The sequence below is a fragment of the Amia ocellicauda genome, chromosome 9 (genome assembly GCF_036373705.1).
Source record: "Amia ocellicauda isolate fAmiCal2 chromosome 9, fAmiCal2.hap1, whole genome shotgun sequence".
NCBI classification, from domain to species: domain Eukaryota; kingdom Metazoa; phylum Chordata; class Actinopteri; order Amiiformes; family Amiidae; genus Amia; species Amia ocellicauda.
The window spans coordinates 11,316,367-11,332,259 of NC_089858.1; the positions used below are offsets into that span (position 1 = coordinate 11,316,367).

Sequence of the window (15,893 nt, forward strand, 5' to 3'; positions counted from 1 at the left end):
ATTATGTTTCTCACATGAGCTCAATCTCCTTTCTGCAAGCTACTGTTAAACTGTTGTGTAAAGATGAGCTGCTGTCTGTGTCTTGTGGCGTTTAGGGTGAATCAGAAAAGGGTGTCTTGTGTATGTCACAGAAAAGGTTTTAAAAGTGCTTTGTCGGCCTCCTCCATCCTTCAGGGAATCAGACACACTCTAAAAATAAAATAAAAAAATCATCAGATCAAAACCAATTTCGCTCTAATGATTTCTGTGAAAGACATCTTGCGAAAGGAAACATTTAAAAGATTTATTTTATTTCTTTTGGACTGGGGGAATGTGACAACGCTTTCACATTTCGACATCAATACAAGAAAAATATATATTGGGGAAAATATTTAAAGGGGAGAGAAAAAAAAAGAATAAAGGGAAGCACAGAATGGCGCCAGTGTGTTGTGGTTTGCCATCGGTGACTGTCACGTAAAAAGTGCTCTGGTCCGATTCCATTGCATGCTGGTGTCGTTAATCTTCTCCAGCTGTTTTTTCAATAAACCTCAAGCAGATGCATCCATCTTTGGGCAAAAGTCTGCCTCACACTGACACCTAGCGGACATATTATGTATATATCCATCTAGCCTCCGTACAGTTTGCATATGAAGCTAGGGACACCTATTATGTATTAATTAAATGGTTCTACAAACTGTAAATTAAATGGTAAAACCTGTGTGGAGTGAACAGCGAATAAAAAAATCAAAAAAAGTGTGTACTGCTGCAGCAATTGTGTGTATATAGCTATAGATATGCTATTTAAAGTCCCCATACCACACAGAGCAGTTATAAAACAAAAGGCCAATGAAAAATGAGGCGTGGCATACAGCCCAAGGTCGCCTGGGCAGTAAATGACTGTCCGACTCTCTGGGTGGCCGAGCCCCTAAAGGAAGGGTCAGTTTAATGAAGGGCCAAGTATAGATGGTGCGCATTTCTAACCCCTTCAACAGAACACTGCGGTTACTGTTCCACTCTTTATTTTCCTCCCATCCTCGCTCAGGCAGATAAAAGACGCCCTGGGGACTGGGAAAGTGTCCTAAATTAGAGGCACAACCGCCACCCGGCTCGGCCTCGACAGATTATATCAAAGGAAGGTAGATTTATATAGAGTCTCGCCATTTTCACCAGGTTTGAAAAAAAAAAAAAAAAAAGGTAATATGTACGTGATACAACAAATCAAAACAAAAAAACAGAGCCGACACCAAATACTGCAGTGACTAGTAGAGTGGCCCGATAGCGATGTTTATTCTGAAGACGAATGCTTATGCCACGGACAGGCAAGAGTGGTGGAAAAGGGTTTTGGAGATGCAGGCTGAAAATTGGCAGGGCTGCACAGGATAATGAACCAATCCATGACAAATACTCTGGAATCGTGCAAATAAAGAGGAATGTTTAGATGTATTAATAATGATTTATTGAATGCCAAACTCTTCAAGAAACCCTTAATCCCATGTGTATATCCTCAACAAACAGGCATAGGACCACATGGCACTACAATTACTTTCTTGATCATACAAACTTTTCCACTTTTAAGCACAATTTATATTTAATCACGTCTACCCTTTAGCACAATATATTGTTTAGTCATTTTACTAACAGATCATGAATGACAGTCAAACCTTGTAATTACTGTGCAGTGTTTAAATGCATTTTCATGAAATAGCTACAGAGAAATGCTTTTCAAAGAGAAGATGCAACATTAAATTAAATTAAGCTTTAACCAAGTTTTTTTTTTTTTTAACTAAAAACAATCTGATGCATCTGAAAATAGGGCTGCAATACAAACCCATTAAAACCTAATTGCAAAAAACTGTTGAATTAATGCACAAGGGAGCACAGAAAACATTTAGCCTAGTTGAAATGGGGACGATTCAATAATTTGGCTGAATGCGATTCTAAAAGTGAATACTAGCAAATTAAAGTAACTTTTGTTCTCATGGAAATCATTTTGATATTATTTATATATATACCCCTCTTCAGATCCAAGCGCACACTCACTGAAGTTTCCTTTAAAAAAAAAAAGGAGCGGTGTTCATCTTTCTCTGAAGAAGAATATAGAGGAGAAACTACCTTGTCCCAGTAGTGCAGCCTTGAATATCTAGGTCCGACTGCAATTCATTTCCGAATTGTACATAGGCCTACTACAATTTACTCCACATATATAGAGTACAGGGCAACTACAAAAATACCTCATGCGCTCTTGCAATCATATTGATTATAGGGAAGGGTTACGCAAAGCACAGGGCTCCGAGAGAGGTAACTATTGATTTGAAATCTTTATTGGGTGAAAACGTATGGCAAATGATGGCAAGTGTGATGAAAAGAGTTGCCTGGAAGACAAGAGCTGGGACAGAATTTGTTGCAATCACTTCTTCTCAAGTCACAGTGAAGTGAAATGGCTGCAGGGAAACTGCCACATCTGAAAACCAAAAGGCTCCCCCCAGTGGATTAAACTGGGAAGATGTCAAGCATAACTGTGCATATGTGTGTATTACAGTTCAGGAGTTATGAAGAATGATATGCATGAGAGAAGTTTATAGTTACCCTGTGTTTCATATGAAGTCTATAGTACAAATTCCTCATGTCACATCAGTTCTACTTTTAAATTGCAGTAACTGACTTCACAAAAAGAGGATAGAAAATGACCAAAGACAAAGCACATCTCCCAGGCCTTTTTCATACAACATCTACCTACACAACCCAACATTATTTACACCATCATCATCATCTGTGTCTAAAGAACAATACACATTTTAGTAAACACCTACTGCACACCATTGGCATATAAATACATCCTAGAACTATATGGATGTGAGAGCTTTCAAATTGCTACAAGCCAACAAACTGCAGTTATACAAAGTTCAATAACTATTTTGAACATTTCCTTATTTTTTTTATTTCACAATTTCACTTTTAATTTCACATCAGAAATCAAAAAAACAAACGCTGCATCTCAACAGCTGTCCAGTTCCGCTACTGAAACATTTAGATATTATTCTTTAACTACAATCAAGATATGCAGTGCAAGACACAGCATAGGCAAACAAAGTTGAGCATATGAGTGACTGTGAACCAGACCAGAAAATTGAATTTGCAGAACAGGACCACTTAGTTTATCAAATAAAGCACTCAGAGACAACTGGGGATAACTCCCATTCACTAATATATATGTCAGCAGATGTAAGTGTGCAAGTACACACAGTTAAAGTAAGTTTAAATGTAAGTAATACATGCTATGCTCCTAAATTGTCATTGTAGAGAGACAAGATTAGAGTAAAAATACAAAAATATGTACATATGAACTGCAGATGACCTGACAAGGCAGTGCAAAATGACTATATAAAGTTTACAGTCAAACTAACTTTTGTTGTTCAACATACAGATCAAGAGTGTCTGGCTCAGCAACTCATATGCTGCTAAAAAACATTTTTGGTTAAAAAAGGATTATATAAGTTAAGAGCTGCAATACAATTAAATATCAATTGAAACAATGAATATAATTATTAATATCAAGTTAGCATATTTTCTCCTTTGGGCAAAAAATTATTACAAACATTGTGAGAATAAATGGATTTTTACCTCGTTTCAGAAACAATGAAAACCCTTATTTAATGCTAACTGACGATAAAACTGATCTGCAGCAGCCTTCTGTTTGCCAGAGGCTTGTGGCATCAATACTGTGGAACGGCACTATAAAGTCCTGGGTTTGAAATGACAATCTAGCAAATGGGCAACATGCTGACCAAGACAATGTCTTATTCATACGCAAGCAGAACACTCTTCAAACTTCCTGGGTGCACTGAACTGGAAAAGGAAAGCGTTCTGCTTTCTCTCTGTTAAACAATGTCCGAATTTGTAGGAGCTATTAGAAAAATCTCTCTGAATCCCCACGGCAGCTCCATCATGTTTTCAACCATCTTGACTCCAAAGTAAATATCATCTAATAAATATTTAATAATATAGCTGAATAGATACAGCAATAATTAGTTGACAATAATTCTGCTGTGAATAAATTATATGCAAAGTTGCTCTCATATTTTAATAATACAAAATAATACATATTTAAATATAGAATACCTTATATAGGTACATTACATATATTTTATTAGTACTTGCTCTCTATTATTGAGAACAAAACTATGTATAAAAAGGTATACAGATAAATTGTGTTTGTTATTGGTCCATCACGTAAACCAACAGTACACTGTATTTAACTTAATACAATTTGAGACCTCCCATGCACAGAGAGGTCTCAGTGGAAGTCAAAATACGTTGAAAAACAGTAAGAGTTTGCTGCAGAACGGCACTGTGATGGTACAAACTCTCTCCATTGATGTACATTACGGCTTGAGATGTGCGCTAAAATGACCATTATACTACTCTACATTAGAAGAAGACAAAAAAATATAATATATAGGCTACATATGTACACAGTGAAAATCAAACCCAAACCCATTAATGACTGGAAAACAAAGTGAGTTAAACAAAACAATCTGCAGTATATAATTATAATAACCCCACCCGCCAATGCCACTTTACTTTGATGTCCCAAAAAATACAAAAACAAAACTCTCAGCTGCAGACAAATGCTAATAAGTCTGATTTGCTTTCCAGAGAACACAGCACTAAGCCCCAGAGAAGAATGCACTACCACAGGTACACGGATACACGCACAGGAGCAGTATCAGGAAAACAGCAGAGCAGGAGCAAAGAGATTTTTCTAATAGATCAGGCTTTATCATGCTTAATGGATTCATTAACATGGGCAGTCCAAACCTACTTTCCAAACATTCAACACTATCCATCCAACTGGCCTTCATCTTTCCTGTCAACAGTTCAAAAGACTGGAGACGCCATCAGTTTTCTCTCACACCTTCTGTCCAACGAGTCCTAAACCTTTACTTCTCGCAGCCTACAAACAATTTAAACAGCTTGCGGCAGAGAATCCCCCACATCAAAATACACTTTTTTAACGCATTCTTGCCACATATCAGGAAGTAAAAGGAAGCAAAGAGGTGTGAATCACATAATTCTGTCCTAAAATTTGGAAAGCAATCTATCCCATCCAAACAGTTGTGGAGAAATATGACTGTTTCTCAACTGGATTTATCGAGTGCGACTTAAACCGATCATTTCATATAAAAGCCAATCTGTTTTCTATTTTTTTGTTAACTTTTTTTTTTTTTAAGAAATGGCCTTGATATGTCGCTAACTTGAATGGATCTTCCACAGATTCAGCATGCAAACTAACATTACAAGGAAAACCTTAAAAAAATACACACAACCCATTTCCAAATGAAATATTCTGCTGAATTTTAGGCAATGTCCACCACTACAGAGAATTACAGATAATATTCAGGACCTGGTATATAAAGAGTGGCACGCACAATGCACCTTTTACATTTCAAAGGCATGTGTCCCACTTTTAATTACCACACCCATACAGCTACATAATTAATTAGTATATTAATAAAACTGACATTATGAACAAGCAAACAGCCATCACACCATGAAACCAGCCAACCACACCAACTGTGTGATGTTATGTATTCCCAGAAACAGCAGACATGACTAAACTCAAACAACATGACCAAAGGTGGGAAGAAGTTTATACTGCTTTCCAAATCATTGTGTGTTTCTTTAAGACAGAAACACAGAGCCTAATAATATATCAATATTTGCCAATTAACTTCATATATTAAAAAAAAAAAAAAAAAAAAAACTGGTTAGGATTCGGCCATTTTCTATTTCCACATTTGTCACCCACAACTACTTGCTTCCACAAATTCCTAAAATCTTACAGACGCAGTGCCTCATGTTATATGACAATATTACTGTCTACTGAAACCTTTAAGCACAGACAAAAATGCAGTGAAATGTTCTGTCATTGCAGGATCTTATTCAAGGCATCACATCATGCTTACTGGCACCTTGATAAATGCCTTGCAATTGGCAGTAAAAAAAAAAAAAAAAGAAGAAGCTTTCGACCAACGAGAGGTAACGAGGTACGAAAACCAAAGACTTATACTGCTTGAAAAGGGCCCAGGCCTGATATACAGACTGGCTACAGCCCAGTGAGATCCACGATGGCTTTGATGAAGATGGTGTCATCACGGATGTAGGAGTTCTTGGAGTCCAGCTTGGAAAGCGGGCAGAAGAGCGGGCAGCCACTGGCAATATTCATCTCGCTCACTGGACGCTGGAATGAGGACGACGTGACGTCGGGGCGGAAGGCGTCAATGATGTGCTCCCGGTTATTCTGGTCTAGTAGCATCAAGGTCACCTGAATAAACCAGGGAACTGATTACATGCATGAAGAGCTGGTATCCCAAAGACCATGAGGGGGCCCTGGAATGGGGCCACACTGACAAAGCATTTACCATAACAGGGATGCGCTTTCCATTTGGAAAAATAAATAAGTGTAAACCATTCATTCACCCACGCCTTGAAACATAAAATTGATCATGTCATTACAATATTTCTCATTCGTCCAAATGACATACCTTCTGGTTAAAAGGCCATTTCAACAGGGCATCACTCTGTCCCCTCATCACAACAAAAAACAGGGAGAGGTGGCTGCCACGGCCTGTCCCATCCCCGTTCAGGTAAATCCGCAGACACATCTTGTATCCGTACTTGCTGGTGTAAAATGCTGTAAAGCAATTCAAGTTCATGTTAGAAAAATATATTTGTTCCAATTCATTTGATTAAGAAAATGAAAATCTGTGACACTATCCCCTCAATTTGTTCCCATAACAAGTTACAAACATTTAAAGCAACAGTTGGTTGAATTACTAAATCAATTGTATTAGTGATCAGGTATGACAATCATAATTATATGCCTAATCAGCAATACAAAAATACAAGTTGCAGTCATAACACTAGTCACTATTAACGAGGCAGTTACCATGCTTTTATTATCGCTCAATCGAGAAGGGATCAGCAAGAGCTAACCTGGAGAGAACATGGCTGGGGCTCGTCCTGCGATGGCATCCTGCCTCTTCTTGCTGAACTCCGAGATCCTCCAGATAAAGACACCATCGTAGGTGGCGGCTGACAGCTCCCGCAGTCTCCCCTCCATCTCCGCGATGGTCAAGTCCTTCAGCCCCGCAGTCCTCTCCAGCTGACGCACCTGAAACACAGACATGGGAAATAATGAAAACGTAGAGGCCTGTCAGGAAGAGAAGGCCATCAACAGTTGAGTACTTAGTTTCCCTGGTTGTAGGAGGAGGGGACTCTACCATACCTTGTTGCTGAGGGTTTCTATCTTCTCCTGGTCCAGACGATGTTGGCGGTTGTAAGCCTCCAGGGTGGTGGACGAGCGCTCCACCTCTCGGTTCAGCACACACACAATGTTCTCGAAAGTGCCCACCTTCAGCTCCAGATCCTGGCAGCGCCGGCCCAGTTCGGCCACCTTAGTCTTCTCGCTGTGCAGCTGCAGCTCCAGAGCGGCCGCCGCAGTGGTCGGCAGCGGGGTGAAGGAGGTGGCCATGGCTACGGGGGCGCAGGCTCCCTGCACGGGAGGCACCACATTCAGCTGACCCATCTTGACCTCCAGTTCCCGCATGGACTGGTGCAGTTCGTGGATCTTCAGGCTGGCGTGCTCCAGACTCTGGGGCTGTATCCCCTCCAAGTTCACCTTGATGCCCATGATGTAGTGCAACAGCAAGTTTAAGTGTTCATATGAACATGCTCGCTCATGGTCAAGCACCTTCTCCTTTTCCACCTTCAATACAATAAAATACACATTTTCACACAGAGACACAGCTTCAGGAGAACACAAAAACACACCGGAATATCAACAGCAAAAAATTAGCTGTGGTTCTATTAGAAACCTGTCCATTCACAGTCCCTCACCTTGTAAGTGAATATGCACTTAATTGATAATTGAACTCTCTCTCACCTGTGGTTTTCATGCACCAGGTGATTATAAAGTTGATCCTTTTTCATTTAAGCACAATTGCAATATTTTAGTACAGATGCAGCATGTTTATTGAATGACACTCGTTTTAATAGATTTATAATCACCTGTTTGTTTAAATATTGATTACACAGAACACACAAGCATGGCAATACATTGAGTACAAACTGTTTTGACATCTATTTGTTCTGAAAAGGTATACTATCAGGGGTACTGATTTCTGAATCAGTGAAAGCATAACTTAACCATTACATATTCAAAGCTACCAATTGACAATACATCAAATAAATTAACAGAAAAAAATTGTGGTATGAATGTTTACAATGGCTATACATTTTAGAAATAATATGAAAACATGGATAATGCATTAAATAATGTAATGTTCCACTATGGTAATTTAAATAAAAATAAAAAGCTACTTACTGACGTATTACACCCAACAACATGAAATCTGCAAGGAGCTCTAAATTTACTACAGAACTTAATATGGTCCACATACTGCAATGAAAGAAACAGAAATATTGTAACAGCCAAAGGACTGTAACAAATGACCAATGAACTTCCTGCGTTAGAAAGCTGCAGTGTGCCCAACAACCATTAATTGAGAGTGAGAATGACCCTCGGTTTTTTTTGCAATTGAATTTCAGCGAGGCAGTACTAGAATTTACTCGTCTAGACCCCTTGTTAACCATCACGAATTGAGTGAAGTCCGGCTGAGTTTTGGAGACCTGACACATGCAGGTTTGTTAAATGGCCTCTGGAAGGTGGTAAACCTTTACCCATTCTATCCAGATGAATCTTCAGCTCTGAAATGTGGCGCAAACTGAGGGACAGAACTCTGGTCAAAGCTCTGAGTTCTAGTGTCTAGACGTAGTCGGTCTTAGGTCTCATACTATTCATGTATCCTTCAGTTACCTCCTGGGATCAGATGAGGTGGAAAGTACCAAAAGAAAAGACTAACTTACACTGGCTCTCCTCATGTGCCGAGAACAAATTCTTCAGGTTAGCTTCTAGTAGGCTTAGGCAGAAATTACTAGGCTGAAATGCCCACGTCAGGAAAATCCTCAAAACTAGTTGAGTGGGGAGGGGGGGGGGAAAAGGGAAAAAAAAAAAAGAGGATCTACTAATACGATGAGGTATCTTATCAATCCTCAGCCCTTCCCACTCTCACGTTGATCTCATCTATGAGCTGAAACTAAAAACAGACTTCTCCCAGTTGATGGGGGGGAGGGGGGAAAAAAAAGGGAGGAAAAAAAGTTGGACAAATTTAATTCTCAAAAAAGATCAATTAAAATCTAGTTCTACATACAAAACCCTGGCAGATATACATTGTCAAAAACAAGAACAATCCGGTACCTTGTTCTCATTCTTGTGTTCTCTTTTAATTAAATTAGAGAAATTCTAACTTTAAAAGACAGCTGGGAGGCAGTAGTCATAAAAACGAGAATTTGATCACGTCTTGTTGCCATACTCCCTAGGCACTACTCTCCTTAAGGGAATAGAACAGATCCCCAGCCGCCAGTCTTCAGAAGCAGAAAATAAAGTCAAAAGCTGGTTGAAAGGCTACTGCTTATTTCTAGCCAGGTGCATTCAGTAGGAAACATGAATAACAGAAATATGATATTCTTTCCTCACATTGGCCCCCCAAAGCTACTGTGCATGACTCAGGGTGCCCCCCAGGAAGTCAGAACTAGATGCTCCTGGGTTGTTCAGGAAGATGGGAGGGTTCGGTCCATAGGAAAGCCAATTCGTTCCCAGACACTTATTTTTGTGGCAAACAGTGTTGAGCCAAAACACCTTCCTCATTTTCAGTATTTAAGATTATAGCTTTAGATCTAATTTGATGGTGTGAGAAGATAGATGTTGGTGAAGCACTGTAACTTTCCTTGGGGACAACTCTGTGACTGCTGTTTCATGCAAGTTACTTCCCCACAAACACAATTGTTGCCCTCTTGTTTACACTTGGAAAATGATAATGAGCTGCACACCATTGTCTTAGGAAAAACAATCAAATTAAGAGATTCAGGTTTTGTTTTTTCCCCCCAAAGTTAAAGGTTTTCCTTAAAAAATAATTGGTACAATTACACTGAACAAGTTGGCATTAAATTCCCTTCAGTTTTTCCAAAAATGTTAAACAAATCCTGTTTGAGGCTCTGAAGTCTTCAGTCACTTTAAGCTAAAACTACTGTCATGTAACACAAAAGGTGGGATGTCCTTGTTTAACAAAAAAAATGACTTGCCTTTTCTCTTGGAATTTTTTTCTTTGCACAACCTTCGCAGATCATAGGGTACTTAGGGCAAATCTCATCATGGGCCTGTAAAATATGTGAATCACGTTTTGCTTTTCTAACTTTGATTAATATTAAAATAAAAACAACAACTAAACTGGATTACAGATTAACTTACCTTAATGTTTTTAAAATGAAATGGTTCTTTGCAGTACTTGCAATTCAAAGTTCTTTCAGGACATTCTCGTTCATTATGACGTTCCTGTTCATTAAATCTTATGGCTTCTCCGCATGACGGACAAGGAATGATCATGAATTCACACTTCCCCTCATGGTTAGTCTGTGAAAATGGAGGACACAATGAGAATTGTTACCTTTACTGAAGAAATAATATAGCTGCCAAATAGCTTGAGAATATAGCTTGAGAATTGAGAATTACCTAAAATTCAACCCTCTGTTTTGACAGCCTTTGTCCTGTACATTACAAAATAGCCTCAATGTAGCCCATGCAATGTACTGCAGCTTTCAGGGCGAATGCGGTTTGGAATATTCCGGATACCAGCTGGTGTCCGTTCTCCTTTGTCAAGTTAATTCTGGCACATTAATGACTGCAGGCATGTACTTAACTGGTCTGTGTGTATTAAATTGTTCATAACCTTGAAAGGTTACATCTGTGTGTCATGCTGTGAAGCTGTCCAGAATTGCTTCAAGGATACATAGTACAAAAACCTTTTAATTCTTGACTTTTTAAATAAAACGCATACATCAGTGTACATGTAAAATCAACCAGAATGTGATTATTTGAGTTCAGGTCATCCAATCTCCACCCAAATTGGATATACAAATCAATAATCCTTATTCAATAATCTCCTGACACCTTGCACTTCTGAACTAAGCTGTATACTACCAAGAAGCAGAAGCTGAAAATCCATTGATGCAGATTTCTGCTATGCTTGCGCCACTGCTTGTGTCACAAGTTGTTTTTTCCCTAGTTTTACAATAATATTGCTTTCGCTTTAATTCTTAATGAAATTAGGTTATTCGATAAGTCCAATCAAAACAGTACCTAAATCCCAACGTGTCAGTTATCTTAGAGTCCGGGCCTGTGTAGGAAAACGGGTGTATTCAATAGAAATGGCTGATGTCACACACACAATGCATTCTCTACAGAAGAAAAGCAACAAACTATTTGCAAATTAATTTTCTAACAGAGCAGAATAACATCTCCAAATGTTCCTGTGGAAGCTAAAGGCTGAATTTCACATGAATGCAGAAGAGTGAGTAAATCTGCCAAACCTCATATTCTTTAATAGTGCCTGTCCAGGTGCATCCATCACTTGGACAAACGGCAGGCAGGGCCTCCACCTCTCTACGCGCAGCATTGTCCGGGAATGCCTTTGATGGGGCAAAACAAGACAAAATAAGTTTTCATACATACAATTGGTCAAGGTAATGACAACAGCCTACAGTTCCTCTCCATTCATTTTGGCTATGGGTTCTCATGTGAGTAAAGTCTGGGAACTTCATTCCTCCCACAGATAAAAGACACTGTAGGAAGGTTGGACCTAATTGTTGTTGCTACCCTCACTTTCTCCACTCTCTTTATTCAGTCTGACTACGTGACTTCTATCAGATATTGCTGTGCAATTACAAATCACAGTTTTTCACCACTTCTGCCTCTCAGAACCATTTTCCTTGTATAGTTATATATCCCATATCGATGAAGGCCTCTCTTAGATGTTTCCACTTGCTTCGATCTATGGCTCCTATTTTCCATGTCACGCTTGCAAAGTGTATGATCTTCCCATCTTTTATGTGTTTGTCTTCTGGGTCTTTTTTCATTTCTTGGTATCCATTCAGAACCTTCCTTGTCCATCTTTGATCTGTTATTCCTGTAATTTGTCCACCCCATGGCCATTTTAACACTTTCACTCCTTCCATGGCTTCTTCGTTATTTTCTGCCTCTTCTTGTTATTCCAAGCATACATATTTCCATGCTTCTTAGTGTTGACCGCAGTTTCTGCATCATTTTTGCATTTAGTGACCAGGTTTCACAGCCATAAGTGAGCTCTGTTAATATGTATTGATCAAATATTTATCTTCAGGCAAATGGGTAGATTCCATTCCACAGATTTCCTTTTTCTTATTTAAATTTCTACCATAAAATCTCCATCAACACTGATTTGTTGTTCAACTTTTGACTTCAAGTATACATTGATCTTCTTCAATTTTCTAGGACTTAAAGCTGTTAAATCTGACTTTTGTTATACTCAGGTTAATTTTAAGTGCAGTTTTCTTGCTTGCATCTGAAAGTCTTTGGCTGTTTTTGCAAATATGATGATGTCATCTGAAAATTGTAAGTTGTTCAAATAAGCTCCATTTAACTTGATTCATCTTTCTTCCCAGTCCCAAGTCTTGAATACTTCTTCCAAGAGTTGCCATGAAGAGCTTTAGAAAGATTGTATCTCCTTGACGTACTCCTTTGTACGTTTCCGTTTTTAAATAATTTTCAACTATCTTTTTTTCACTTGGAAGATGTGTAAATAAACGATAAAAAAAAAACATTTTAATGCATACTTCCAGGTTATAAGGCAACAAAGAGTGAACATTTGGAAGGGGGGTGTAGACTTGTATGTAGACTCTATATGTATTGTACACACACACACACACACACACATACAGTCCAGAAATTTGGAAACTCTACAGTACTGTACAGCCTGAGTAAGGGAGAGAACAAAATTGCTGTTTTTTTCCCCTCTGCTCCCTGGATTACTGACATCTTTCTTTTGTCAATTCAATATAAAAGTTAAGACACACTGGATTTCTGGATGTATAAATGCACACAAATGGATGTATGAAAGGCACTCACACAGCCTTGTGCTAAAATAGAGGTTGGCTCTTCAAATATTTCTTCTTTTATACAAGCACCACACTTTTGAGGTCCAGAGCTGAAACACAAGAACATTAGAATTATGTTATTAGTTTACATTCACATACACGGAAATAATAAAACACAGTAATAATAAACAGATTACATAAAAGATTTAAGCACACATAGCCTGTTAAAAAACCTCCTTATCAGTTATTGAGTCTAATCCAATGACAAACAAAAATAAGTTAAAACCCATTTCATTTTTAATATGCATTTAAATATAAGTTTAAAAACAATATTTAGAATGTGTAAAACTGTAAATCAGTTGATGAGACTTAAGAATACAGGCACAGAAAGACAGCTGTAGTACTAACAGCATTAATAAATAAATGCATTAAAATAAACCAGTCTCTCTCTTTCTATATATTATAAGCACAGGTTTCACTCACCTAACTGCTCTGTTATAGCAATATGAGCAAAACCGATGTCCACACCGAGCCTGAAAGGGTCTCCTCAGCAGATTCTGGCAGCTGTTACACAGGTGTTTCTCTTCCAGCTTGTTGGCCAAAATCTTTTTGGGGAATCCAGGTTTGTTGCTTTCCAGAGACGAGGGTGGTGATGGGTCCTGCGTAGCCATGATCCCCCTTATAAAAACCTGACCTGAACCAGAGCAGAGAGAAATACAATAACAGAACAATCTGGAAGAGGAGGAAAAAAAGCCGATTGCATGTTGCACTTTATTGCAACAGCATGACTGTACATTTTCTAAAAGCACCAGTGGGATTACAGAGTCACCAACTTGAACACAGTACTGGCGTCAAACGTACACCCTGATGCACGGTCACAAGGAATCACGGTTTATTCATGGAAGCGGAAGTTTCTGGTATTATGTTCGCAAAGCTACTAAATCAGAACAATATCAACACGCATTTCTGCATAACTCATATATGTATCATTTTAGCTATCATTGGACATAAATATTCAAAAATGCATACAATTTTACATCAATTAGTCCAAAGGGGATTTAACCATGCCAGGGTACATCTACATTAATATATGGCCTCTCAACAAACAAAAGATCCCTTAAAATCGCCGTGTTTGTGTCATTTGGCAAAACACAACCCACATAAACGGCAGTATACATACGATACGTATTCAAATATAGCAAGGTTTTCCAACAGTGTATCACCCTGAATGTGTGTGTCCAGGCATAAACTGGAAGAGACACAAACGAGGCCTACATGGGAGGTTTTTTTTTTTTTTTATTTGCTTTCGGTTTAAAGTGCTGCTGGTATCAAGGGAACCACAGGAGATATAAGCGAAAAATTACGGCTACGCATGCGCGTCACACACCAAGACGCAGAAAAAAGGCATGATTCAAACATTAAAAAAAGAAAAGGCATAAATATTGAACATACAGAAGGTGCGACACTCCCCGGACTGCACGGCCACATCCTTGCTGGTGTGGGGGATTTCCCTGGTGTTGACTTGTGTCAGGGAGTCACGGTTTCCCAGCAGGGTCTTGCACAAAGCTCTCTCGCTCACTTCCTTGTCTTGGACGCAGCAATGTTTTTCGGAGGTTTGCATCTCCAGTGTCGACTTTGTGTGTGTGTGATACGAAAGCCCCGCCCCTTGCTCATATGGTCGTATATAGTAGCATTTAGCAAAACAACCATCAGTGGAAAGCAGGCGTAAAGAAACGGACTTACCCGTTATAAGCGCGTCATCTGTGAGACAACACCGGGGAGGTCGAGGCGGACCTGCGTGCGCGACTGCGAGCCTGCACAGTGTTGGGCGCATTCGGCTGGTGCAGATGTCCGCAGCTTTGCGCGCATCTGCGCTGCTTCGCCAATGGGATCGGCGGATTCTGCAGATCTGCGCAGAACTGCGGACATCTGCACTACACGAGCGTGAGCAGTTTATGGTAGCTGTCTGGAGAGTGAAAACACCATGTATGGATCTCCAGCGTTGGACAGCTGCTTTAAGAAAATCTACGTTATTCGACAGAGAGATTGAATAAGAGACGTGTTCATTTTATGTAAGATTATGGTTGGTTGTAATGGACATTCATGTTAAAAAGTGGGGGATCACACACAGACAGGAAAGGAGGTTGAACCGTAGTGTACAGAAAAGAATGATTTAAATTGAATACACATCGGTCAACACCAATCAATGTCCATCAAGAAAACGATAACCTCATTTAAAAGTACAGGTGCAAATTGCTATATAAAACCTAGGTTTTGCTACTCAAATTAGATTTTGAGTTGCAGAATTTCTTTAGAAAAGCAGACAAAAAAAAAACATTTCTATAATACATATTAATATAACATGAAAATATGCATGCTTTAAATAACAAATATTGAAAAACAAATACATAGATCTGAGACAAATATGTATGATATAGTGTAAGGCGATTTTAAAATAGGCCGGACACATTGAAAAGAAGAAAAGATCAGAGATGTACTAAAGAATGCTATGGATATGAATCCTGGGATGAAAAAACAATGACAAAAGAAGACTATTACATAGATGTATGGCTGATCAGATCAGAAGCTTTTCTGGAGTAATATGGAAATGAGGTGCTATTATATATCAAAATATGGAAACATATTGTCATAGTCAACACTGCTGGTGATTATAGATACATAGATAGATACCTGGTGGATTGATGTCAGTGCTTTGGGGTTTTAAAGAAGACTAACTTTGTTATCTGCTCTTTTTCATCCCTGGCCCCTAAGCGGTGGCAAACCTTCCCACTGAAGTCAGGACAGCAGAGTCCCTGACCTCCTTCTGGTACTCAAGACACATGTGTTCAGACTGTACTTGTAATTTAGCAGCTTATTCTCTTGAG

At 38.9% G+C, this 15,893-nt stretch overlaps 1 protein-coding gene across 2 annotated transcripts; it reads right to left on the reverse strand.

Annotated features, from left to right (window-relative positions):
* Positions 1–1,418: 1,418 nt before the first annotated feature.
* On the reverse strand, positions 1,419–14,801 carry LOC136758606 (TNF receptor-associated factor 2). Of its 2 annotated transcripts, none has more exons than XM_066713137.1 (11): positions 14,752–14,801; positions 13,492–13,702; positions 13,040–13,118; positions 11,467–11,565; positions 10,349–10,510; positions 10,183–10,257; positions 8,366–8,440; positions 7,268–7,747; positions 6,976–7,153; positions 6,525–6,673; positions 1,419–6,304 (listed from the first exon to the last, which is right to left on the reverse strand). In XM_066713137.1, the coding sequence occupies exons 2-11, from the start codon at positions 13,677–13,679 to the stop codon at positions 6,086–6,088; spliced, it is 1,704 nt and encodes a 567-aa protein (XP_066569234.1). In that variant the 5' UTR covers positions 13,680–13,702; positions 14,752–14,801; the 3' UTR covers positions 1,419–6,085. The 2 variants fall into 2 exon arrangements, with proteins under 2 accessions (XP_066569234.1, XP_066569233.1); XM_066713136.1 differs by lacking the exon at positions 14,752–14,801 and adding an exon at positions 14,461–14,736.
* Positions 14,802–15,893: the final 1,092 nt, after the last annotated feature.